Source organism: Pimephales promelas, chromosome 22 (genome assembly GCF_988280905.1).
Source record: "Pimephales promelas chromosome 22, fPimPro1.hap1.1, whole genome shotgun sequence".
Classification (NCBI taxonomy): Eukaryota; Metazoa; Chordata; class Actinopteri; order Cypriniformes; family Leuciscidae; genus Pimephales; species Pimephales promelas.
Genome location: NC_142790.1, coordinates 29,937,160 through 29,962,908, shown reverse-complemented (window position 1 = coordinate 29,962,908; position 25,749 = coordinate 29,937,160). Strand labels below are relative to the sequence as shown.

Genomic DNA, 25,749 nt, shown 5'->3' with positions numbered 1-25,749 from the left:
TGGACTTCAAAATATAAAGCTTGGAAGAGCCAGGACATATTTTAATATAACTCTGATTGTATTTGTCTGTAAGAACTAATTCATATACACCTAGACTGACTTGAGGGAGAGTACATCATGGGCTATTTTTCATCTCTTTAACCCACCTAGACATAAACAAACATACCGTACTCATCAGAATCATCAGCAAATCCACAATCCAGCCTCCCATCACAGACTTTCCTCACCGGCAGACAGCGTCCGTTAGCACACCTGAACTCTCCATCGGGACAGCCGGGTTCTGCCGTGTGCGGCTCACAGAAGTCCTCGTCTGATTGGTCGGCGCAGTCGGGATGCCCGTTACACCTGAGCTCCAGCGGTAAACAGGCTCCGGTGGAGCAGCGGAACCGACCCGGTGGACACGTGAACGGACAGACCTCATCAGAACCGTCTCCACAGTCGTCTTCGTTATCACAGAGCCAGACGGAGGGAATACAGCGCTGAGATCCAGCCGAGCAGCGAAACTCCGAGTCCTCGCAGGGAGACGGAGGAGGACACGGAGACCCAACACAACGCCACGTGCCGTCAGAGCAAGAGCTGGAGAACACACACACAACTGTACATTAATCAAAGAAAAACTATTAAAGACAGGCTTCGCACAGACACTGTAAAAGGAAATTTTGCAACGCAGGAATGGTCATTTCTCTGGGAATCGAACATATGATTTTATATATAAATAACAACGACATAACATCAGAGAATACTACAATATAAGTGCAAAAATTGACTTTTTTGGCACACAAAAATAAAACAAAAAAATTTCAAATAAAAACATCTTAAATAAAAAAGTGATATTCAATGGCTAAAAAAGCATTAAATACAGATTTAAAACTGTATTTAATTTCAGTTTTTTTACTGTTTTTACTTGTTTAGTGTGATTTTTCCAGAATTGTATTGAAATAGGGTCAATTTGACCCGCAACATAAACGTAAAACGTCCCCAGAATTGTAATATAATACAGTGAGTCTCTAAACTGACCAGTTCTGACAGTGTTGAGTGACAGCGGCTCCTGCCGGGAATAAAGACCCGTCCCACTCACACGGACACTGAGACGGAGGAATACACACCTCACCTGCCGATCACAGACACAGACTATAATCACACGAGGAACTATAGAGGGTTTGCATTGACGTCATGCGTGACTGGGTTTATAGAGGAAACTGAGAAAACGCGAGTAAAACACTGAAAACTAATGCTGCCACTCAGTGTGTGTAACCGCACCCGGCCGACGGTGACGTCACACTATTGCAAACTGAAGAATGCATGTATACACACATGATTAAAACTTGAGCACTGGGGATTTAGAGTGGAGGACCACCAGAGATGCTCAAACACATGTTTACAGAAGTGTAGTGGAATTTAAAAAACAGGTTTTTGTTACCGTGCCGAACGGTGCCGTGAGGACAGAAACATCCCTCCACACAGGAGAGGCTTCGGCACAGAGAATCAGAGAGGGAAGGAGTGCTGGGACACGCTGGAGAACAGGCGGGACCACAGGCCTCGTAAACCAGCCCATTCTCACACTGCAGCGCTGCAGACACAACACAACAAACTATTACATACACCAATAATAACTCAATGAGCAGACTCATGTAGTCAGCCGGATCCGGGTATCAGGGTATTCATCATCAGAATCAGAAATAACGCAGAACACAGACAGAAATGACAGAAATCAAATGCCACACTTCCAACAATGCAAAAAACATCCACAATCCAAAATTATCATACACACGCGCGCACACACAAACACACACATATAGAGGAATACAATATACAGGAATAAATACAGACTATAAAAACTATCATTTGTAAAATAAAATACTCTAAAATGCAGAACCACCGCAAAAATAAATTGGTAACACTAAGACACATCGAAAATGTGCACACACACACACACACACACACACACACACACAGGAATACATTTGTAAGGCTATAAAAAAGCTAAAAGAGATGAGACCAACTATTGCTCTATTGTTCCAAACTATTGTTCCTAGTTGTTCGATTTTCTTCCCAATTTACAATTTACTTAAAAAATATTTTATTTTTACTGCTTTATTTTCTAATTTGTTATTGCTGTTCAGCTGAAATAAATGATCAAATCTTAAGACTCCAACATTTCTCTCTGTAACATGTTGTTCAGGTTTGATTCTAATCATAATGTAACATTATTGAAAAACTATTGTTTTTTCAGTACAAAAACAAATGCTAAACTTTGACAAAAAGTATTTTATTTTTGTTATAATTGTGATTTTATAATATTTAGATATGAATCCAACTTTAGAAACTATATCTTTCAGTAATTCAAATAGTTAATAGGCCTAGTGGAGCTCTATAGCCATCTAGTGGTTAAAGTGACTTATTAAAAATTTTAACCTGTATTTTCTAAAAAATGGGCAAAAGTCTTACATTCAACCTTGTAAAATTATCCATGGTAGAAATCTGGGTCTTTTATAAAGTTCATTTAACATAAAATGCTGTTTTTTTTTTTTTGTAAAAATCCTATTTAAATATTTATTTATTTATTTATTTATAGAAATAAATAAAAAAAAATCATAAATCCTCCAAAAAATACACAAATGTTGAGTAAAAACATTAATAAACAGAGTAAAATTATACTTGTTAAAAAAAAAAAATTATTCTGTTACAAAATTAAATCTTATTGACCCCGAAGACCAAAATTGTGACTTTTTTTGAAGACCATCAGAGGGCTAGACATGCCCACAACACATGATGTAGTCAGCCAGATCTGGGCCGGATCCAGATCAGATGATGGACCTGCACCTAGACATGTTTTTCCTTCAATTTTTTTTTTTTTGCCATGCCTTAAAATAGCTTGAATGCAACTCGACACCCTTGCCTCATTTAGTATACCCTCATTTAATTATATGAATATGCAAATGAGCCCCGCCTCCACTCACTCACACCATCTCAGATCCTCAACTAACTCGTCTCCATACCGGCGTTATGACTGAATAATGTTCTGAATGTTCTGATCCACTCTGACTTCTGACCTGTAAATGCTGCCTGAATCATAATCATAATCATAATCATACACTGTTTGTTCGGTGGCCAGAGGAGAACTGAGCGACTGCTTTGGTTCCACTCTGTCCTTCGCCTTTGGGTTTCTGCTTGCTTAGTTGGGGACATTTAACATTTAATATTCAACAATATTATTTGATGTGCCTGCATTGACATCATCATATGAGAACTGAACTGAGCTGGACGATGACATCACTGTTTTCTCCAGGGCAGCTGTTTAGATGAAGTAAATTAATACAAATTTGAAAAACAAAATTGAACCATCACTGAATTTACTTAAGCTGGACTATAGCGCTATTTTCTTCTAGAAAAACTTTATTGCATTATTTTTCTGTTGCTGATTATTTACTGATTATTAGTTTCCTGCTGCTTTGAAACAATCTGTGTTGTAAAAAGCTCAATATAAGTAAAGATGACGACTCACGGCAGAGTTCCTGTGACCTCCAGCGCACGTACACTCCTCTGCGGTTACACTCCTCCGCATACGCAGCCACAGCCGTACACAAACACTCGCAGTCGCCGCCAGAGTCGCACCTGCACAACACACCAAACATCAGTACAAGTACAATCATACGAACTTTAACTTTAAACCTCCAGTTCCTCACCCGCAGGCGTCGAAGACACACCAGTCGTAGTACTGCTGGTACGGCACCTCTGAGTGACACGAGCCGAACATCTCCTGGCTGATCACCGCACACTTCTTCTTGGCCCACGTCACACGGTGAGGGTTGATCTGAAAGGGCATTCACCATTTACAGGACACTCGAAAACACATCACCGAAATACATATGTGCTGTTAAAAACTGGATTTGTCATTGAATCATTCATCTCAGAGAGATTCGTTCAAAAAACCTGATTCATTTAGTAATGAAACAAGTGAAGTCTTTGAGTGAGTCATTGAATCATTCATTCGAGAGATTGGTTTAAAAACGCTGATTCATCCAGTAATGAAACAAGTCTCTGAGTGAGTCATTGAATCATTAATTCGAGAGATTCGTTTTAAAAACGCTGATTCGTCCAGTAATGAAACAAGTCTTTGAGTGAGTCATTGAATCATTAATTTAAGAGATTTGTTCAAAAAACCTGATTCATCCAGAAATGAAACAAGTCTTTGAGTGAGTCATTGAATCATTAATTTAAGATATTCGTTTTAAAAATGCTGATTCATCCAGTAATGAAACAAGTCTTTGAGTGAGTCATTGAATCATTCATTTAAGAGATTCGTTCAAAAAACCTGATTCGTCCAGTAATGAAACAAGTCTTTGGGTGAGTCATTGAATCATTAATTTAAGATATTTGTTTTAAAAATGCTGATTCCTCCAGTAATGAAACAGGTCTTTGAGTGAGTCATTGAATCATTCATTCGAGAGATTGGTTCAAAAACCTGATTCGTCCAGTAATGAAACAAGTCTTTGAGTGAGTCATTGATATTCGTTTTAAAAATGCTGATTCGTTCAGTGATGAAATAAGAGAAGTCTTTGAGTGAGTCATTCAATCATTCATTCAAATAGACTGCAGCAATCATGTTATTTTGTTTAGTTGTCTGTTCAGAATCATGGAAGAATCAAGATCTGTTTAAAAACAAGAAAATTGCTATTCTCAATTTATTTAATGAATCGTGTAGCTCTACTGCATGACATTAAATGTTTTGTATAAAGCACTTTGTAAACATTGTGCTACATAAATGAAATTATACTTACTTACTGACTCGGGAATTACAAAAATTTGCTTTTATGCCTAAACTTAATGTGAACTTTCGATCTTCCGTAATTTGAGAGTACTCACAGCGCAGGGGTCACGGAGATCCTGGTCTGGGACATCAGGACACGAAGGGCTGATCTTCCAGGAGTTTCCGAACAGTTCCGGAGTGGACTCCATGATGCCTTGTCTCGTAGTGAAGTCGTTCTCCGCGTCTCCGTCGAAATTCCCACACAATCCTCCGACCCGGCCGCGCAAATGAGGAGTTATCTGCACGTAAACACGCATGCCTGCGCAGACACACAGATGCAGGCCCAGACACTCATAGTTATACACACGTAAACACGCAAACACACAGATGCAGAGCCACACACTCATAGCTTTATCACAAAAGCAAGATCAATGAAAAACAAATGATCGCAGACGAACCTCCGTCCCAGAGCAGAGAGACTCCGAGCCGAGAGGAGAGGGACACGAACAGCCCGACCCGCTCCAGGATCAGCCCGCTGCCCGAATACACCTTCGGGAGAGTCACGGGAATCCCGTTCACCGTCACGGATTTACCTGAGAGAACCGGACAGAAACATCTAAATATCACTCTCAGAAATCTGAATCGCCTCTTTACATCAATGTAGAGCAAAAACAAATCAACATGCAGATGTTAATAAAACACTTTTTACGAAAAAGATTCTTTTTAATTAATCTAGTCTATAAAAATAAAGTATTATATATACAGTATATATAACTCTAGTGTGTGTGTGTGTGTGACCTCTCAGCAGATGTATGGCGGTGTTCCCGACGGTGAGCGTGACAGATTTGGTGCAGGTGACCCCTGTGCTCCCGCACGGCACATTCTCTGCGCTCACACTGAACAGCCCGCTGGACTCCTGCGCCAGCACGTACTCGCAGTCGCCCAGGAACGAGAAGTGCCGCCCGTCAAACGTGATGTAGTGAGGGTCGCCCGTGGCCACGCAGGTTCCCGAGCAAAACGCCTGACCGCAGTGCCAGCGCTGCTCGCCACACACACTGTCGGCACACAACAGGTTCAGGTCAGCGCTCGAGTCAGATATTGTACATATACAAAATCACAGTTAGTGAAAAAGGGATTCATTTAAACAATGTAATAATTGAATGCAGCGCTCATTGAAGTAATGAAGACTTATTTGTTGAACATGAAAAATCAGTATATCCCAGAGAAACGGCTTCCCGAACAAGAACAAAAGCAGGACGGCGCTATCGTCATCCAGATTTGATTGGCTCGATGTGTTGTGGATTGGGCTTTACATCATAAGAACTTTCAGTCACTAAAGCTTTCGTTACAGACTCAGATGAGTTGTTTCTGCTCACCATGTGTTGCAGTCTTTAGAAATGGTGTCATTGGTGAAATAAAGTCTGCCGTTGTGATGACATGGACACTCGTCTGGCTTCACACACTGATCACCCTGAAGACAGAAAACAAAAAGATGAATCCACCCATAAAGGTTATAATGATTTAGAATGAGAACCAATGTGACTATCTCAGTCTGTTGTGCTAATTCAGCTAATTTAATTATGTTTTGTGGCTTTATTTTAATGTCAGGTAATATATTTAATATACACACAAAAGAAAATAAATGCATTTGAAAAAAAAAATCCTTCCCTCGCTAGTCAATTTGACCCCCATAGGAATGAATGGAATCAAGAAATGCTCAAAACGTTAAATAAAAATGCTAAAACTTATTTTATAACATCTACATGTGTATCTGAATGCATACTGAAGAAAAACTGGCTTTAGGACCCAGCGGAACAGCTCATTTACTCCATTTAGAGATATAAGCCCATCTAGAGTCATGAAATATCATCTTATATTAATATTTACACAAGAGGACTGGCAAAGACACACAGTGTAAGATATTTAGAGCTGAATTAAAAGGGTTAAGCTTGAAATTGTGAGTAATTTTGAATTGAAGTTGAAAGAACGTGCTTCTAAATTACTATTTATTTATTGTTTATTGATTAAATCTAGTAATTAAAAAGGTGAATAAAATAGAAAATAACAAACAAAAAAATCCAAATAAATTGCATTAAAAAGTAGAAAAATTATTATCAATATGAAATAAAATAAGCTTTCTGAAAAAAATTTAGTGCTTCGTTGGATGTCATTCAACATTTTTAAAATGTTACAATGTTTCTACAATGTAACATTCCAACAACGTTTCAAAATGGAATGTTCGTGTAACCAAGGAAACACATTTAAAAAACTGTCCGTTTTGAACATTCCGAGAGCATTATGTTTTGGAAACATTGATTCTAGAAGATATTTCTGTTGGCTAATGTGAAGCCGTATGACGGTGTGTTTAGAAGGCGCTGTAGACACACACCAGCAGCACCGTCCCGTCCGGACACACACAGCCGTGGATGGGCTCAGCACAGGCGTCCAGAGGAGAGATGGGACTGGAGCACGTCCTCAGACACGACCGAGGAGAGAAGACCAGAGATCCTGGACACTGATGGACCTCCGGACACGAGAGATCTGAGCAGTTCCACACGCCACGCGCACACACACTGCAAACACAGGCGGAGACGGCTCAAAACTACTAAGTTCTACTAAACTGCTGGCATACGTGTGTTTGACTAGACGTGTGATTTGAGGAATCATTCATGAGTGGAGCACAAAAGAAGGTTTTATTGCGTATTGTTAAAGGGTACCTATAATGGCATTTAAAATGTTCCTAATATTGTTCTGGGACTCCCCAACAACAATGCCAAAAAACACTTTTGTTGTCTTATAATATGCATTTATTTTTGCAAGTGGTTTGAACACATCACTAACAGTCTGAGCACTAAACCTGATGCTTATCAAAGACTGTAGGGAAGGCCAGAGGAAATGCACGTTTTCTACTCTTTCATTCTATCTGCTTTACAACACAGCCATCGTAAATCTCTTTCTTTTATTATATGTGCACTTGTGCAGTCAGGAGGTCGGACAGAGGACGCTCTCTCGGGGAAGAAGAGGAGACGAGAAAGGTCAACATGTAACGAGTGTTTGACAGTTAAACACACACTGAGAACTGAGAAACATGTCAGTTCATAACATATCAACCTCACAGAACACCCTAGCAACCTCACAGAACACCCTAGCAACCTCACATATCCATAGTTAATATTATTAGGAATTTTAAGAAATGTTAACATATTTAGTTATGTGTATGCATGTTTTTTAGTATTATTATTTATTTTTTTTTTAATTTACATTGTGTGTGTGATAGATGTGGAAATCTGTTGTCTAAGCTACTGGATGCCTTAAATTATAAAGAAAGTATCAATCATCATCAGAACACCCTAGCAACCTCACAGAACAGCCTAGCAACCTCACAGAACAGCCTAGGCTACATTACAGTCATTACATCACTCATATTGTCATCAGAAAAAGTAAATCTAGGTAATTAATGCAATTGAAGAGTTCAGATGCAAAAGCCTCTAAGTGCCATTTGAAAATTTCTTCTAGAATGATCATTTTTATCAAGCTTGTATATTTAAGTTCAGTAATTTCACTTAAATGACAATGATAATTACCTATTAATTGTCATTTAAGTGAAATTACTGAACTTAAATATACAAGCTTGACAAAAAATGATCATTCTAGAAGAAAATTTCAAATGGCACTTAGAGGCTTTTGCATCTGAACTCTTCAATTACTTAATTTTCAATATCAGATCATAGAAACATGTAAATGTTTAATTGAAGACATATTAGATAAATAAACATAGGAATATAAACTAGATGTTTATGGCCCTTCACATTCGTTTCTGTTAGTCAGTGATTTCACATTGTTTGTGCTCTCCTCTTTAGTCCACATACTGTACATTAGTTTGAGTACAAAGGTGATTTTATGATGTGTTATCAGAGTGCATGTGATAAAAATCAGCCCCCCAAAACCATAAAGAACCATAAAACAGAGATGAAGCTTTTCATAACACCACCATAAAAACCCTTGATGGGGACGACGGGCAGACAGACCCGTTCTGTGCATAAACTAGATAATATCACTACCATGAGGAATAAATACTGACCTTTAACCCCTTCACCACCCTGACCTTTAACCCCTTCACCACCCTGACCTTTAACCCCTTCACCACCCTGACCTTTAATCCCTTCACCACCCTGTCCTTTAGCCCCTTCGCCACCCTGACCTTTAGCCCCTTCGCCACCCTGACCTTTAACCCCTTCACCACCCTGACCTTTAGCCCCTTCACCACCCTGACCTTTATTCCCTTCACCATCCTGATCTTTAGCCCCTTCACCACCCTGACCCTTAACCCCTTCACTAACCTGACCTTTAACCCCTTCACCACCCTGACCTTTGGCCCCTTCACCACCCTGACCTTTGACCCCTTCACTAACCTGACCTTTAACCCCTTCACCACCCTGACCTTTATCCCCTTCACCGCCCTGACCTTTAACCCCTTCACCACCCTGACCTTTAATCCCTTCACCACCCTGACCTTTAACCCCTTCACCACCCTGACCTTTAACCCCTTCACCACCCTGACCTTTAACCCCTTCACCACCCTGACCTTTATTCCCTTCACCACCCTGACCTTTAGCCCCTTCACCACCCTGACCCTTAACCCCTTCACTAACCTGACCTTTAACCCCTTCACCACCCTGACCTTTAACCCCTTCACCACCCTGACCTTTAACCCCTTCACCGCCCTGACCTTTAACCCCTTCATCATCCTGACCTTTAACCCCTTCACATCGCCCGTCATGAGTGAGAATCTGTGGCTGTGTTTTTCCTACCAGGTGTTGCAGTTGTTCTGTCTGGTGCTCCCCGCGGGATAGATCTGGCCTCCGTGTGTGCAGGGACACATGTGGACGGGCACACACTGACCCTGAGTGTCCTGTGCCAGTCCGGCGGGACACTGACACCCCGGCACACAGTTCCCTTGGCCCTCGTCGCCCTCGCAGCTCCAGCCGCTCCACAGATCGGCACAGGACGACCCGCACGGACGCCCGCACTCCTGATACACCTGTCCTCCAGAGCACCGCACCGCTGCAGCAGAGGAAAACACACTTTAATATTATAACAAATAATCACAATAAGATTCAATAATATTGCAAATATCAAATCGCATCCAAAATAAAAGTACATTTTTACATAATACATACGTGTGTACTGTGTATAATTATTTTGTATATGTAAATACACACATGCATGTATATATTAAAGTGTTATTAATGTATAAAATATATTTATATATGGGATAAATTATTTATAAATATACATGCAAATGTTTCTTAAATATATACATGCATATTTTGTGTATAATTATGCAAATAATCACGATTAATGGTTGCCCAGCACTAATAATCTTCACATTAAAGCGTTTCTTACAGCAGAATGTGCGATTCCTCCAGCTGAGCGGCGCCCCCTCCTGGGCACACTGGCGGGCGTAAGCGGCGAGGACGGTGCATTGGCACGACTTCAGCGGGTCGCAGCCGCACACTTCACTGAGACACACACGCATGTACGGCTCTCGGTCCACCACGTCATGACACGCCTGCAAGACACACACCTTTCCCATCAGCACCTGACCAGTTAATACAAGCACTTACCTTTTCTGTTCGATTCTATACTATTCTATTTGTTGTGGGTTTTTTTCTGCTAGTGTTGTAGTCGAGACCACCTCACTCGAGTCCGAGTCGACCCCGAGACCAGAGAGAGTCGAGTCCGAGTCAAGACCGAGTCCATAGAGAGTCGAGTCCGAGTCGACACCGAGACCAGAGACGGTCGAGTCCGAGTCGAGACCGAGACCAGTGAGGGTTGATTACCTAATTTACTTTTATTTACTTAGAGAAATTTATTTACCCTTTTTTTTTTTTTTTTTTTTTTTTTTACTGAATTTACTTAGAGTTTAAAAAATATGATCAGTTTAGGGTAAAAAGGCCACATAGTAGGTGGTGTTAAAAGTAATTTTATTACAATTTGTCATGCGCAGTTGCACGCTAGAAATCACCAATCACTGGGTGTGTCAATCAATTTAAAGAAATATTTTATTAACATACATTAATAATCATGAAAAATATTTTGAATTGAACTCGAGTGGACTCGGGAATAATTCCGAGTCCTAGAAAAAAAAATGTTCGAGTACGAGTCAATTCCGAGTCCAAATGGACACGAGTCCATGACAAGACCAAGACCATTAAAATATGAGTACTCGAGTACTACAACACTGGCTTGATTTGTTGTTCACTGTGCTCAACCAACTGGACTTGCAGACGGTGGCCCTCTTGCTACTGTTCTGGACCCAAAGCACACTGACCTGAAACACTGAGCTGTGAATCACAGAGCACACACTCTCTGCGTACTGTCTCCGCTGGGTGTACATCCCGCAGGGGTCAGAGGTCATCGCTGAGGGCAAAGGGCAGGAGCCCGTTCTGAATTTGGCGGCAAACGAGGACACGCTGTTCTCGACGTCCCCCTCGGGTGTGGTGAAATCATCATGCTGACTCCAGGTCAGAGTGCCACACAATCCTCGAACCTGACGTCACAACAAACGGTCACATGACCAACCTGTTAGTTGAGTTCGCTTCAGCAAACAAATTTTATTGTTAAGGGCCGTTCACACCAAGAACGATAACTATAACGATAACAATATTTGCTGTCCCCAGAGTGTGTATGTGAAGCTTTAGCTCAAAATACCCCACAGATCATTTTTTAGCATGTTAAAATCGTAATTTTTTGAGGGTGAGCAAAAATGCGTTGTTTTGTGTGTGGGCTCCTTAAATGCAAATGAGCTTCTGCTCCCGGCACAGGGGGCGGAGCTACAACAGCTCATTCTTAGCAGAGACATATAGAGTCCTAGTTGCGAGGCGGTTTTATGTAAATGTTGGGGATTGTGATGTCACTAACCAGGGGAGGAAGCTCGTGTAGTCCATATCAGTCGTTTGTTGTAGTTCTTAAAAAGTGATTTCTGTCAAATAAAATATCTCCCTTTGCTTTGAACTTTAAACGTCGTAACTTTGCAGATGTTGTGTATGCTCAAACAGCAACACTACACACTAACTAAAGTTAGAAAAGTGAAATCACAATACTGAGAACGATTTTTAGAACTATATCTTTATCGGGCCTTTAGAATCCGTATTCTATTATCAGAATCTTTAAATGAATAAAGACTGGAGAGATGTGTGTGTTATTGTGGTACCTTATGAGCGAAGCCGGGCTGTAGGGTGATGAGGAGGAGAGGCCCGTCCAGATGCCACATCAGTCGAGCCCCGAACGCCTGGATCAGCAGAACACTGGAGGAAGACTTTCGGACCATCAGATCTCCTGTGACCACCGGCAGAAGCTCTCGCTGACCGTTCACCAGCACTGAGCCTGACATCACACATTTACAGTCCTCTTATCGAGTTTTGTTATGTTGTTTTATGTTCTTGTGGCAATATCTGACTGTTTTATATTGAATGGTAAAGCTTTGTGGAAGATAAGATACAATTACATAAGATCTGGATAAGATAAGAATGAATGAATGCACTAGATAAACTAAACAGACAAAATCATCTAGACAAAATAATAAATCAAAATCATTTATTTTTGATGGATGGTCGGACAGATGGATGGAGAAACTGATGGATGGATGGATGGACGTACGCACGGACGGATGGACAGATGGGTGGAGAGTTGGATGGATGGACGAACGGTTGGATGGATGGTCAGACAGATGGATGGATGGCTGGCTGGTCAGACGGATGGATGGAGAAACTGATGGATGGATGGATGGACGTACGCACGGACGGATGGACAGATGGGTGGAGAGTTGGATGGATGGACGAACGGTTGGATGGATGGTCAGACAGATGGATGGATGGCTGGCTGGTCAGACGGATGGATGGAGAAACTGATGGATGGATGGATGGACGTACGCACGGACGGATGGACAGATGGGTGGAGAGTTGGATGGATGGACGAACGGTTGGATGGATGGTCAGACAGATGGATGGATGGCTGGCTGGTCAGATGGATGGATGGAGAAACTGATGGATGGATGGATGGATGGATGGATAGATGGATGGAAGGAGTGATGGCTGATCAAACAGACGGATAAATGGATGGATGGATGGACGTACTCATGGACGGATGGATGGATGGGTGGAGAGTTGGATGGATGGACGAACGGATGGATGGATGGTCAGACAGGTGGATGGATGGCTGGCTGGTCGGATGGAGAAACTGATGGATGGATGGAGAAACTGATGGATGGATGGAGAAACTGATGGATGGATGGATGGATGGATGGAGTGATGGCTGGTCAGACAGACGGATAAATGGATGGATGGATGGATGGACGTACGCACGGACGGATGGATGGATGGATGGATGGATGGATGGATGGATGGGTGGACAGAGGGTTGGATAGATGGATGGATGTACGGACGGATGGATGGATGGACGGAGGGTTGGATGGTTGGATGGATGGAAAAATGGAGAGACAGCAGGATGAATGGGCGGATGGACAGATGAAGAGAGAGAGATGTATGACCTGAGTCAGTGACAGTGAGTGTAGTCTTCAGCGCAGTGACTCTCAGCTCTCTCAGACACCCAGCAGATCCTCCTGAACACTGTCCTGCGCTGATGCCCACGCTCAACTTCCGGTCCACGAAATCCTGCAAACACACACACAGATGATCTCAAATCACTCCACACACACACACACACACACAGGTGTGCTCCTCAGTGACTGACCTCGACGGCTGTGAACTGGCAGTCTGCGCTCTGAAGGCTGAATCTCTTCTGGTCGAATGTTGTGACGTGCATCGCTCCGATCACAGTGCACTGAGCTTCACATCTCTCTCCAGAACACTCCCACTGACCGGCTCCACACACACTACAACACACACACACACACACACCAGTGAGAATCAAGCGGAGACCCTCCCGTGTCTGAGACTTAAACTGCAGTTCCTCCACTGGCCACTAGAGGCGCTGCAGAAGAGACTCACACCAATCATTGGTTATTAACTTAGCCTGCTGTGTTAACAGCGACTTGATCTGGCCGTTCATTCGCACAACAACAGTGTTTAGAGGTTTGAGGACGCAAACTCTGAAACAGGCTCCAATTGGTGCAAGTTTAGATTTGAAAGGGTTATTATCATCTCATCTAATCTCCCGTGATTGTAATATCGGGCAGAGTGTGTGCCGTGGGACCCACCATGTGTTGCACCTCTGTGTGATGGCGTCTCCTGCGCTGTATGTGCGGCGCCGGTGGAAACAGGGACAGTCGGCCCGCCGCACACACTGACCCGCGTGCAGGACCAGCCCCGGGGGACACTCACACCCCCCCACACACTCGTCCCGACACTGACCCGACGCCGCGGGACCGGGAGACGAGCAGCTCGCAGGACACGACGACACGCAGTCCGAGAACACCTGACCGCGCGGACACACACGCTCTGCACACGCAAACAACAGCAGCGGGTTAGTGTGTTTTTACCTTTGCAGATAACAGGCATTATCATCGTTAAACACAATACATGCATGCACAGAAAGAGAGAAATAGACATATATAAATAGAAATTAAAATATATATATATATATATATATAAATTATAAAAATATATAAATATATAAAAAATACATTATTATATACATTACGTTAAAATAAACATTTTGATATATAATTTATTTAGAGACAGGTTTATTATTTTCAATCATTTATTTATTTTTCTAATTTATTTTAATGTAACTTGTATTTATTTATTTATTTGTTTCAATCTATGTATTTATTTTAAATAAATAAATAAATAAATATGTTGAATTATTTTTAATTTATTTATTTTAAACTTTTTTTCATGTAATATAATTTAATTTAAATGTTATTTATTTATTTTAATGTAATTTTGATGTATACATTTTTAATCATTTATTTATTTTAATCTAATTTCATTTTTATTTATTCGAGAGAGATATCGCTGTATTTCTCTTGTTCACCTATTTTTATCTATTTATTTTTTTATTTTTAACTATGTTTTATCCATGTATCCATAATACATGTATCTGAAATACATAAAAACTAAATTACAAAAATAATAACATTAAACTGCAAACAATTTTTCCAAAGGATTTTTTTCAAGGATTTCAAAGTATTTTTTTAATGCAAAAAACTTGGTTCAACTTCAAGGAATTAATATATATATATATATATACAGTATATATATATATATATATACATACATATGTACATATATACATATATATACATATATATATATATATATACAAATATACATACATATATATACATACTGTATATATATATATATATATTTATATATATAAACCATATTGTAATGTTATCTATGAGATTTTTTTCTGGCCACCAGAGGTCAGTTTAGGAGGAATTAGATCTTGTGACTGTTACCACAGAAGCCGGCGTTTCTCCAGCGGATGATGACGTGTTGTGTCGCACACTCGCGCACGTAGCCGGCTAGCGTATCGCACACCGCCGTCTCTCTCTCGCTCGCATCCAGACTGCAGAACAGATACAGACACGTGTCGATGTACGGCCCGGGGTCCACCTGAGCGAGGCCAGATGTTAGTCAGGAGCAGTGTTGTGTGGGACTCATTACATGTAATCAGAGTACTTTTTCAAGTTACTAGTAAAGTAATGCATTACTTTTCAAAGTAGCTTTCCCCGACACTGGTCCTAGTGTAAGTTTCCTGTAACCTTGAGGAGATTTCCCCATTCTATGTAAAGCGCTTTGAGTCCCCAGAAATGTATTATATAAATGTAACAAATCATTATTATTATTATATTATCATTATAATCTGACCTGGTGATGGCAGTGTGAGAAGGGGTTTTCCTTCAGACGATGACATGCTGTTTCTGCGTCACGGCGAAGACTAACGTCACTCGAGAGATCACAGCTGTGGCCCAACTCAGCAGCATCACTACACACCTGTGTTACACAACATGACATGACAACACAACAGCATCACTACACACCTGTGTTACACAACACCACAACACAACACAACACACCTGTTACACAACACCACAACACAACTCAGCAGCATCACTACACACCTGTGTTACACAACATGACATGACAACACAACAGCATCACTACACACCTGTGTTACACAACATGACATGACAACACAACAGCATCACTACACACCTGTGTTACACAACATGACATGACAACACAACAGCATCACTACACACCTGTGTTACACAACATGACATGACAACACAACAGCATCACTACACACCTGTGTTACACAACACGACAACACAACACAACAGCATCACTACACACCTGTGTTACACAACATGACATGACAACACAACAGCATCACTACACACCTGTGTTACACAACATGACATGACAACACAACAGCATCACTACACACCTGTGTTACACAACACGACAACACAACACAACAGCATCACTACACACCTGTGTTACACAACATGACATGACAACACAACAGCATCACTACACACCTGTGTTACACAACACGACAACACAACACAACAGCATCACTACACACCTGTGTTACACAACATGACATGACAACACAACAGCATCACTACACACCTGTGTTACACAACATGACATGACAACACAACAGCATCACTACACACCTGTGTTACACAACATGACATGACAACACAACAGCATCACTACACACCTGTGTTACACAACACGACAACACAACACAACAGCATCACTACACACCTGTGTTACACAACATGACATGACAACACAACAGCATCACTACACACCTGTGTTACACAACACGACAACACAACACAACAGCATCACTACACACCTGTGTTACACAACATGACATGACAACACAACAGCATCACTACACACCTGTGTTACACAACATGACATGACAACACAACAGCATCACTACACACCTGTGTTACACAACACCACAACACAACTCAGCAGCATCACTACACACCTGTGTTACATGTTAAGATCAATCAATCGTTTCTAAATACTTAAAGACGTGGTGTCCCACCTGGCCTTGCTGATCTTGTACACGCCAGGAGTTTCCAAAACTGGCGGCGTACTGAGACACACTTCCACCGCTGGTAGTGAAGTCATCTGTATAAAATTAAAATGTTGCATTGCACAATGCATGAAAAACATGCAATTTGTTTTCAAAATGGTAAATAGAACAACAATAATTTAAGCCATTTTTTACATTGAAACACTATTGAATTCTTTTTACTTCAATTAACTCAATGTTACACAATTTCTGTATGAAAGTTTCCTTTCAGTGTAGAAATGCATGAAAACACACACTAAAAATAAAGTAGAAAGGATATAATATGTCAGAATTTGGTAACTTTATGCATCCGATCAAACGTTCTCAGTTCTCACCATCTGGGTTGTTGTTGTAAACTCCGCAAAGCCCCCTAGTGGCCGCGAGGTGTTCTGCGGTAACGGTCAGGTAGACGGTGTTCTCCATGTCGAACTTCAGTCTGACGCCCAAACCGCTCTCCACAAACACAAAGTCCCCCAGCCAGTGAACGCTGACTCCTGACGACACACACACACACGTCACCAGAAACACACTTCAATATATTTCATACTCAGAAAACAGGAAGTCACACCCCAAACCGAGTAATCATCGTTTACTAAGATAGATTAAAACTTTATTTATCCCCAAGGGGAAATTTAGAAGTTACAGCAGCATAAACAGGACAAAAACAAATATTACACTTAAGAAGACAAAAAAAAAAACACTACATATTGCAATTACGTATTCCGCAGATAAATTATATAGATAACAGATATATCACTAAATATAAATAAAAAAAGTTTATTAAATAAATAAATATCCTAAATATAAGTATGGGTAAAAATACATTAACCATTAAAAACATTTTAACTAAATTTTCATTTAATTTTCAAATTTTCAGTAAATGTACTTTTCAACTAAAATTGACTTCTATTTAAACTAAAAATATAGGTGAAAAAAAACGCATGCCACTGGTAAGGATGAGTTTTTCAGCTGCAATGGGCTCTATGCACGGCGTTATTTCCGGTGAAGGATTAAGGATGCTCGATAACTTCCGCCGATCGTAGAGTCCAATGCAATACCGAGAATTTATATTGAATTTTATACTCCATGGTTATACTAATGAAACGTTAGTCACAAAAACAGATAAAACAGACACCCCTCGTTGTGTTTATGCTTCTTTTTAAAATTATATTAAATAAACATAACTATATATAAAATTACATATAAACGTATGTACGTTTCGTTTCAAAGACGGGAGGACAGTAAATATTGAAGACTCTGCCATAATCCCGTTTTCTCCGGTTTTCCTCCGCTTTAATCTACACAACCGGAAATGGACGAGCATCCTTACGTCAAATGCGGAACTTATGCGTGCATATAGCCCATACAGAACATAATAGAGTATCAGGATTCAGGAATTAAGCGTCTCTCACCGCTTTGGAAGAGCGGTTCACCCTGCGGTAGAGATACGCCGTTCACTGTCATGTTTCCTTTGTGAACAGAGACCAAGCCGAGACCCAACATCATCCGCAGGCCCTACAGCACAGAACAAACCACATAAACTACAGCCAAGACCTGTCAATCAACAATCATTATCAATATAATAACATCCCAAACTCCCAAAACCAATTACACTTTCTGTATCATTGAGGTTCAAGATTTCTCATGCAATGACCAACAGAAACCAGCTGTAGAAACAAACGTCACATCTCAACAAGACAAATTATGTTCAGTTCATCGGCCTGTTCATAATGACCTCGAACAACTTGAAACCAGATGCAAAAGATGAGTGTTGTGTTCTGTTTTCTTGAATTGGCCGATCTTTGAGTCACAAACGAAGACCCAAAGCAAGATTCCTGGTGCTAATCGTACAGCCTGAAACACTTTAAACTAAAACTCTGCTACAATTTCAACATGTTGAAGGTCTCAAGTGAACATGAAATGGCTTTTGCAACCAATTTTACCTTTGAATAAGATATATTTTACAGTAAAACTATATATTCAACAATCAATAAAATGTTAGGACTTGATTTTATGCATGACGAATGAATTTACTAGGGACTCTTTATTTTATAAAAGTATTTTTAATGCATTACAAATGCCTTGTGATGCACCTTATAATGCTTTATAGTACTTATCTATTCATTGTTGCACCTTTAGAAAGTATAATTGCCAGGTTATACAAACACATTTATGGATGTAACAATGAATCTGCAAATATTATAATGCATTTTAACTTTGTTTACAATTATTTATTTGCATTAAAAAGCATTATATGATATAATGCAGAAAAAATATAATGCATTATTCATTATAATTAATGAATTTAGCTTTAAGTAATGCTACCGAGAGGCCTTTGGGAAAATTTTGAATTCATACCATAAAATGATACTTTGCAACAATATGAGCATATGAACATGAAATTGCAACCAATTTTAGAGTAAAACTGGATTTATTAAACAAGAAACATAAAGAAGGACTTGATTTTATCCTCGAGTCTTTAGTCTTTAGGAAAAGTAGCACATTTTGATGAAACATTATGAATATTTTTTTAAGGTAAAATATGTTTATAACATCAACCGATAAATGATGCACTAAAAGAGCAGGAAGAAGAGTTAAATTAAAGTTAAGAACGCATTCAACGTTGTTTTCTGTTTTAGTGTTAACTAAGTTAATAACTAATGATCTGTGAATCCATCAAAACTAACTTTATCTGGACTTTATTGTAGAGTCTCTGTTACTGTAATCTCCTGTTCTCACTGTAAAGCTGCTCTTATTAAAAGCGCTGTATAAATGAAGATGACTTGACTTCAGCATTTTGAGATCGTGTTGACGTCTAAACAGGCGTTTGTGGGAATATAAGCTCTCAGCGAGTGTGTGTTTGTACCTTGCGACAGTGTCCCGCGGTGTCACACACTGAGCTGGAGTAAACGGCCCAGGTCCCGTCGGTGGACGAGGCCAACAGGTACGTGCAACTGCCCTGGAAGTGGAAGTGTTTCCGGTCAAAGGTACGGTAGTGTGTCCCGCCCCAGCTCATACAGGTGCCGGACGCCTGCGGGTCACGGACGCCACGGATGACCGGAGAAGACCTGACGTCTGAGGGGAGACACAGACACACACTCAAATACATTCATTTTCATCTCTTGTCTGAAACGCTTCTGTGTAGATTCAGTCTCTCTAAGCTCCGCCTCTCTGAGCGCTGCTCTGCTGTAATTGGTCAGAAACACTGTAACGTCCTCATAATCTCCACTGCAGCTTCAGCTCTTTCCTCTCAGTGTCTGAAACGCTTCTGTGTAGATTCAGTCTCTCTAAGCTCCGCCTCTCTGAGCGCTGCTCTGCTGTGATTGGTCAGAAACACTGTAACGTCCTCATAATCTCCACTGCAGCTTCAGCTCTTTCCTCTCAGTGTCTGAAACGCTTCTGTGTAGATTCAGTCTCTAAGCCCCGCCTCTCTGCGAGCTGCTCTGCTGTGATTGGTCAGAAAGTAAACGCTCATTATCATATCTGAATCTCAGCTCTGATGCGAACAGTGACGATGGCGTGGGTTTTACCGTCTCAATCTCAGAAAACAGCGTCTTCTCGACACGAGTCGAACTCTCCCAGTCTCAGATACACTAGTGTTTGAGGGCGGGGCTAACAGACGCTGCTCAGCCAATCAACACCAGAGGCTGGCAATATGCAAACCTACAGATTCAGCAGGAAGTGAGACTGGAATTACTGACGCCAACTTTTCTTCCGTCACACTTTAGTTTAGGGTCCAGTTCTCACGATTAACTAGTTTCTTATTATCATGCATATTACATATTTGTTGTTTAATATTACTTATAAAGCACATATTAATGCCTTATTTTGCATGACCATATTCTACATCCCGTAAAGGGATACTCCACTTTTTTTTGGAAATAGGCTCATTTTACAACTCACCCAGAATTAAACAGTTGAGTTTTACCGTTTTTGAATCAATTCAGCCGATTTTCTGATATTTAGAAGAAAATTCAGTAGCCAGACCGTTTCTGGACTCATTGACTTCCACAGTAGGAAAAAATATATACTATGGTAGTCAATGAGACCAGAAACTGTCTGGTTACTGATATTCTTCTAAATATCAGAAAATTGTCTGAATGGATTCGAAAACGGTGAAACTCGACTGTTTAACTCTGGGGGAGTGGTAAAATAAGATTAAGATTAAGATTCAATACTTTATTGCCATACAACTCGTTACAAGTTGTTAGGGATTTGCTTCAGTGTGCTCATACAAACAAAATACAATCAAGGACGTAAATAGAACAACAATATACACCACAATATCCCCCAAGGGATAACACTTGACACAGACAGATAAAAATAAAAAGAACACACCGCTCACCACATACTTGGATGATAGTTATAGTAATTGATATCAGATAGGTGTGACAATTACATGTGATACAGTGCATAAATCCACAGCTATGCAATAAATAATTAGTCAATAAAATCACTGATTTGATAGTCATAAAATATACAAAAAAGTATAATAAAACACTGTAAAACAAGTGTATAATAAAAAAAGAAATACTGCAGTCTCGTTAAGAGAACCTTTTCCTCATAAGTGATTGGTGAGGACTGTTAAGATATTTAATAGCTCTGCAATATGTACTATTGAGGAAGCGGGAGGTTTTAGTCTTAATAGCTCTTATCCTTCTTCCTGATGGAAGTATGGAAAAGAGGAAGTTAGCAGGGTGGGTACCATCTTTTAAGATTCTAAGGCCTTTGAAAAATGAGCCCATTTCCAAAAAAAGTGGAGTATCCCTTTAAGAAACATAACAACTACCATACTATCCGCAAAAAGCATAACAGCTGCACTGCAAATGAGAGTGTGTGCATCTACTGAGTGATGTGAAGAACACTACTAACCGGGCAGGAGTGTGTATGTGCAGGACAGACACGTCTGGTCGGATGCGTTCCTCCAGCTCAATCCCCACAGGTGACCGCAGCACTGCTCCAGCGTCATGAGGGACGAGTTACCAACCCCGGGGAACTCCTCACACGTCCAGGTGGAGAAGCACTGACCCCGCGCACCCACTCCTGCACACACACACACACACACGTCAACAAGACCTTCTCTGGACACACAGATATAATAACATATTCAACAAGACTCGAGGCGTGTGATCCGATCTCACCGTGAGAGCAGTGCGGGCCGGCCCAGCCTTCACAACACTGTCTGAGCGTGCGGTTCAGCGTCTCCGTCTCAATCTCTGGAGGTCTGACACACACACACACACACACACACGATGCTTTAGTAACAATATGTGGATCACTTTTCTCATTTTAATTACATGTTTGAAATGTAAATAGCACTGTAAGTATTTTAAAACATGTTCTTAACATTATTTAACAATAATTTGAATTTTTAGGCAAAAAAAATCTATGAAAAAAATCATTATTTTGATTTTGAAATGGGCATTTACATGTGTAAATGTTTTTGAATGTTGTAAATGTTCTTGCATGTTTTTGAAAGACTGTGTGATTTTATTTAAACAAAATATTTAATAAATTGAAGGGGTCATGAACTCAAATTTTCCTTGATCTTTTGACATAATAATAGCTCATTGTATATGAAAAAAAAAAATCCAATGGTTTGTTACAAGGCTTTTACAATTATTTTAACACATAAATATGGCAATTTCCATTCAAACATGTTTTGGGGAGATTGACAATATATATATATGTATATATATATATATATATATGTGCTGTCAAATCAATTAATTGGTATTAATCGTATTAATAAAATTGGTTATATTTATATATAACATATTATATTTATATATGCACTGTATGTATATATACACAATGATTTGAGACTAATTTAAATGAGAAAAATGATTTCATATAGATTTTTTTGTTTGTTTTAGTTCGTTTTAAAGCTCTTTTTGTTGTATTGAAAATATTTTTCATTTTTACCACTGGGTTACACCACTGAGTCATGTTATTATCAAGTTCAAAGAACAAATGATAAATCTAATCGTATGAAATATAAATGAGGAAATGTCTCAGATCTGACAGAATAGCTGTGATGCTGGAGTTACTTCCTCACTTGAATATGTAACAGGACGCTTTGGACCCCTGTCCCTTGTAATAAAGGGCGATGCCGTCGTCTCCGCCGTGTTCGTGCCGCATCCGGTCCACGTCCAGCCTCCAGCCCTGTGTGTTAAACTGATAAACCGAGGAACAGTCCACCTCTCGCTGCTCACGGGGGGACAGCATCCTCTCCACCGTCTCCTGCACCGTGTGTTCACACCAGTGCCTGGGGTCAGGGGTCAGAGGTCAGGGGTCAGAGAAAGCGGATCAGGCTTTTACAGCTTCTTCTACTCAGGGTTACAGCTTTTTTAAAAACATTGCAATAAAACTTGGGCAACGATTAATCACATCCAATAAAAGTATATGTTTGTGTTTACATGTGTGCTGTGTATAAATAAATAGACACACATGCATATATTAAGAAATATTTGCATGTATATATATATTTATACATAATTTATGTTATTTATAAATATACATATTTGATATGTAAATAACACATTATTCATAAATATATGCATGCATGTGTTTGTATTTATTTATTATTTTATTGGATGTGATGAATGGTGATTGGCCAGCACTGATGTGTTGCAGTAGAACATCTCACCCCATGACCCCGGCCAGATGAAGCGCCAGAACACACACCAGCACAACCCTCATCGTGTCTCTGAAGAGCTGAACTTCTTCACCATCAGCCTGGAGAAGAGGACACAGGACACTTCAGTTATAATCCAACCAATCCGTTTGTGTTGAAAGTGTTTATGAGGTTATTTACATCCATCTTTATATACAGCTCAAATTTCATTTGTCACCTTTTGATCATTCCCATTAATATATTGGAGATTTCATGACTTATTTGTCCAAATTATTAGGTACTTTGCATCCAAAGGAACAAAGATAAGTTTTTTTTCCCCGCTAACGTTCAGTTACAATACAATTATTTTTTTAATGTTCTCTAGTAGGTCAAATCATCCAGTTTATTCAAACTTTTTTTCTTAGTTACACAAGCATTAAGAGAATATTCCATTTTGCAACATTTCCTGATTTTAATTACAATAATTCTAAACAAGTTCAATGAAAAAACACCTTTAAAATGGGCATGTTTTTAAAAAACTGTGATTCATTAAACAAATTATTTAATAAATGAAATTTTCCTTGTTCTTTTGACGAATAAGAGGTCACTGCACTATAAAAATGATCCAACCGTTTATGATTATTCGATAAACTCCATGAAAGTCCAACTAAAATGTTTCAGGAAAAACGTACCATGAATGTTGTATAAAAAATGAGGTTTTGAGAACATTATTAAAAACATACTTTAAACGAATGTTATATAAACGTTACTGGAAGAATGTTTGAGAACATTGCCAGAACATAAAATCTCAATTAAAGTGAGACATGCTTTTAAAAACACAATGATGCAGGACTACAGTCATGATATATAGTGATTAATAATACATAAACATGAGTTTTTACCTCAGTCAGATGTCCCCACAAATTGATTGGTTGGTCTTTATTTATTCCCAATATATTCCAGATCCAGATGAGCCTCAGTGCCGCTCTCTTCCACAGGTGTAGATCGGCCTTTGGTCGGGTTGGCAGGTTTTAAATGGCGAGGGGTGGACGGGTCTTGGTAACATGTGGAAAGCGTGTCATTGGTGGAAGTCTGAAGGGTCACAGCTGTAGATGCATCCATTAGTTCATCATCTGGTGACGCCAGCGCTCCTCCATCACACCGGAGAGAGTGGATCCCTCTGATGGAGGCTGTTTGCGCACGTCTAATCCTATAAAGACTCACTTTGGTGGAAGGATTTGAGGGGCGTTTATTTAATAAAGTAAGTCAATAGGTGAGGAGCAGGGGGCATGTAAACGCCACAACATCTCTGAGCTTAGAGAACCAGATCCGGGGCTTTCCAGACACAAACACAGCTGCTACCATACAACATTTCCCTGCAATCGGAGAAGATTTCCTCTTCTTTCACCACACGTGTCTCTTGAGGAGAGTCTTAAACTATAGAAATGTGTGTGTTCAATCACACTACTGAGGAAGAACAGCATCAAGAGCAGAACATCCCATCCATCCGTACACTGTAATAAAGTGCTAGGCAACAATTAATCGGAAAAAGCTGTATATATATATATACCCGAAGACCCGGGTTCGAATCCACTGTGAGACACCAATGTGTCCCTGAGCAAGACACTTAACCCCTAGTTGCTCCAGAGTAAACAAACTTTTATTTGGGATGCGATTAATCGTTGCACAACACTAAATAAAGCGAATGTTACTTTTTAACCAGTTCGTTTTACAAGAAAATACCATTTCAGTTTAATTAATTTCAAGCAATTTCCGACTGAAATTGTTTCTAAGTAATTCCCACACCAGTGTTTTTACAGTGCGCAATATTACGCTTGAACGAGTGACCTCTGACCTCAGAAGTGAAGATGTTAAGACACTTCCTCCAATCTCAGGTTAACACACAGAGTCACTATCAGTCAGTTTGAAGTGCAAACGATGCGATTCTGTGATGCTTTTGAAACGCTGATTTCCTTGTTTGAGCAGCTCCATGTACAGACCAGCCTCAATTATACAGTAGTTATCTAAAACTGAAACCAAATCGATAAGAAATCTCTTTTGGAAGGCGGCTCGGTATATTTGAGACCAAACAAGAACATCTCAAATGATATTGTTGAAAGTATGAAAAGAAAGTGTCTAAGCTCGATCAAAGCGGGCAAATGATGTACGGGAAAAACAACAAATGATACATTTGTAACAACCTTGGTGAATAAATGTATCAAGTTTTTAAAACTAAAATTAATTTGACTTGTGTTACATTTAAAAGCCTCTGCTAATGTGTCCTTAGGTTAAAATTATATATATT

At 39.9% G+C, this 25,749-nt stretch overlaps 1 protein-coding gene and 1 pseudogene across 2 annotated transcripts in view; both read right to left on the bottom strand.

Annotated features, from left to right (window-relative positions):
- Positions 1-24,958, bottom strand: part of sspo (SCO-spondin) — a 112,300-nt gene extending 87,342 nt beyond the window's left edge. Inside the window, exons 1-28 of one of the 2 annotated variants that reach the window (XM_089125501.1) lie at positions 24,347-24,958; positions 23,478-23,566; positions 22,887-23,096; positions 21,970-22,052; positions 21,701-21,871; positions 19,695-19,903; positions 18,241-18,343; positions 17,164-17,322; positions 16,799-16,884; positions 15,592-15,717; positions 15,180-15,336; positions 13,971-14,211; positions 13,505-13,646; positions 13,302-13,425; positions 11,967-12,139; positions 11,085-11,303; positions 10,157-10,322; positions 9,562-9,814; positions 7,140-7,323; positions 6,127-6,221; positions 5,549-5,805; positions 5,209-5,343; positions 4,867-5,069; positions 3,687-3,814; positions 3,506-3,615; positions 1,421-1,570; positions 1,018-1,111; positions 167-576 (exon numbers count right to left, since the gene is read on the bottom strand). In XM_089125501.1, the coding sequence (XP_088981627.1) occupies positions 167-576; positions 1,018-1,111; positions 1,421-1,570; positions 3,506-3,615; positions 3,687-3,814; positions 4,867-5,069; positions 5,209-5,343; positions 5,549-5,805; positions 6,127-6,221; positions 7,140-7,323; positions 9,562-9,814; positions 10,157-10,322; positions 11,085-11,303; positions 11,967-12,139; positions 13,302-13,425; positions 13,505-13,646; positions 13,971-14,211; positions 15,180-15,336; positions 15,592-15,717; positions 16,799-16,884; positions 17,164-17,322; positions 18,241-18,343; positions 19,695-19,903; positions 21,701-21,871; positions 21,970-22,052; positions 22,887-23,096; positions 23,478-23,530 (4,441 nt within the window). In that variant the 5' untranslated portion in view covers positions 23,531-23,566; positions 24,347-24,958. Of the gene's footprint in view, positions 1-166; positions 577-1,017; positions 1,112-1,420; positions 1,571-3,505; positions 3,616-3,686; positions 3,815-4,866; positions 5,070-5,208; positions 5,344-5,548; positions 5,806-6,126; positions 6,222-7,139; positions 7,324-9,561; positions 9,815-10,156; positions 10,323-11,084; positions 11,304-11,966; positions 12,140-13,301; positions 13,426-13,504; positions 13,647-13,970; positions 14,212-15,179; positions 15,337-15,591; positions 15,718-16,798; positions 16,885-17,163; positions 17,323-18,240; positions 18,344-19,694; positions 19,904-21,700; positions 21,872-21,969; positions 22,053-22,886; positions 23,097-23,477; positions 23,567-24,346 lie in introns of those variants that run through there. The other variant, XM_089125502.1, reaches the window with a different exon arrangement.
- LOC148969652 (uncharacterized) lies at positions 12,146-13,261 on the bottom strand (annotated as a pseudogene).
- Positions 24,959-25,749: the final 791 nt, after the last annotated feature.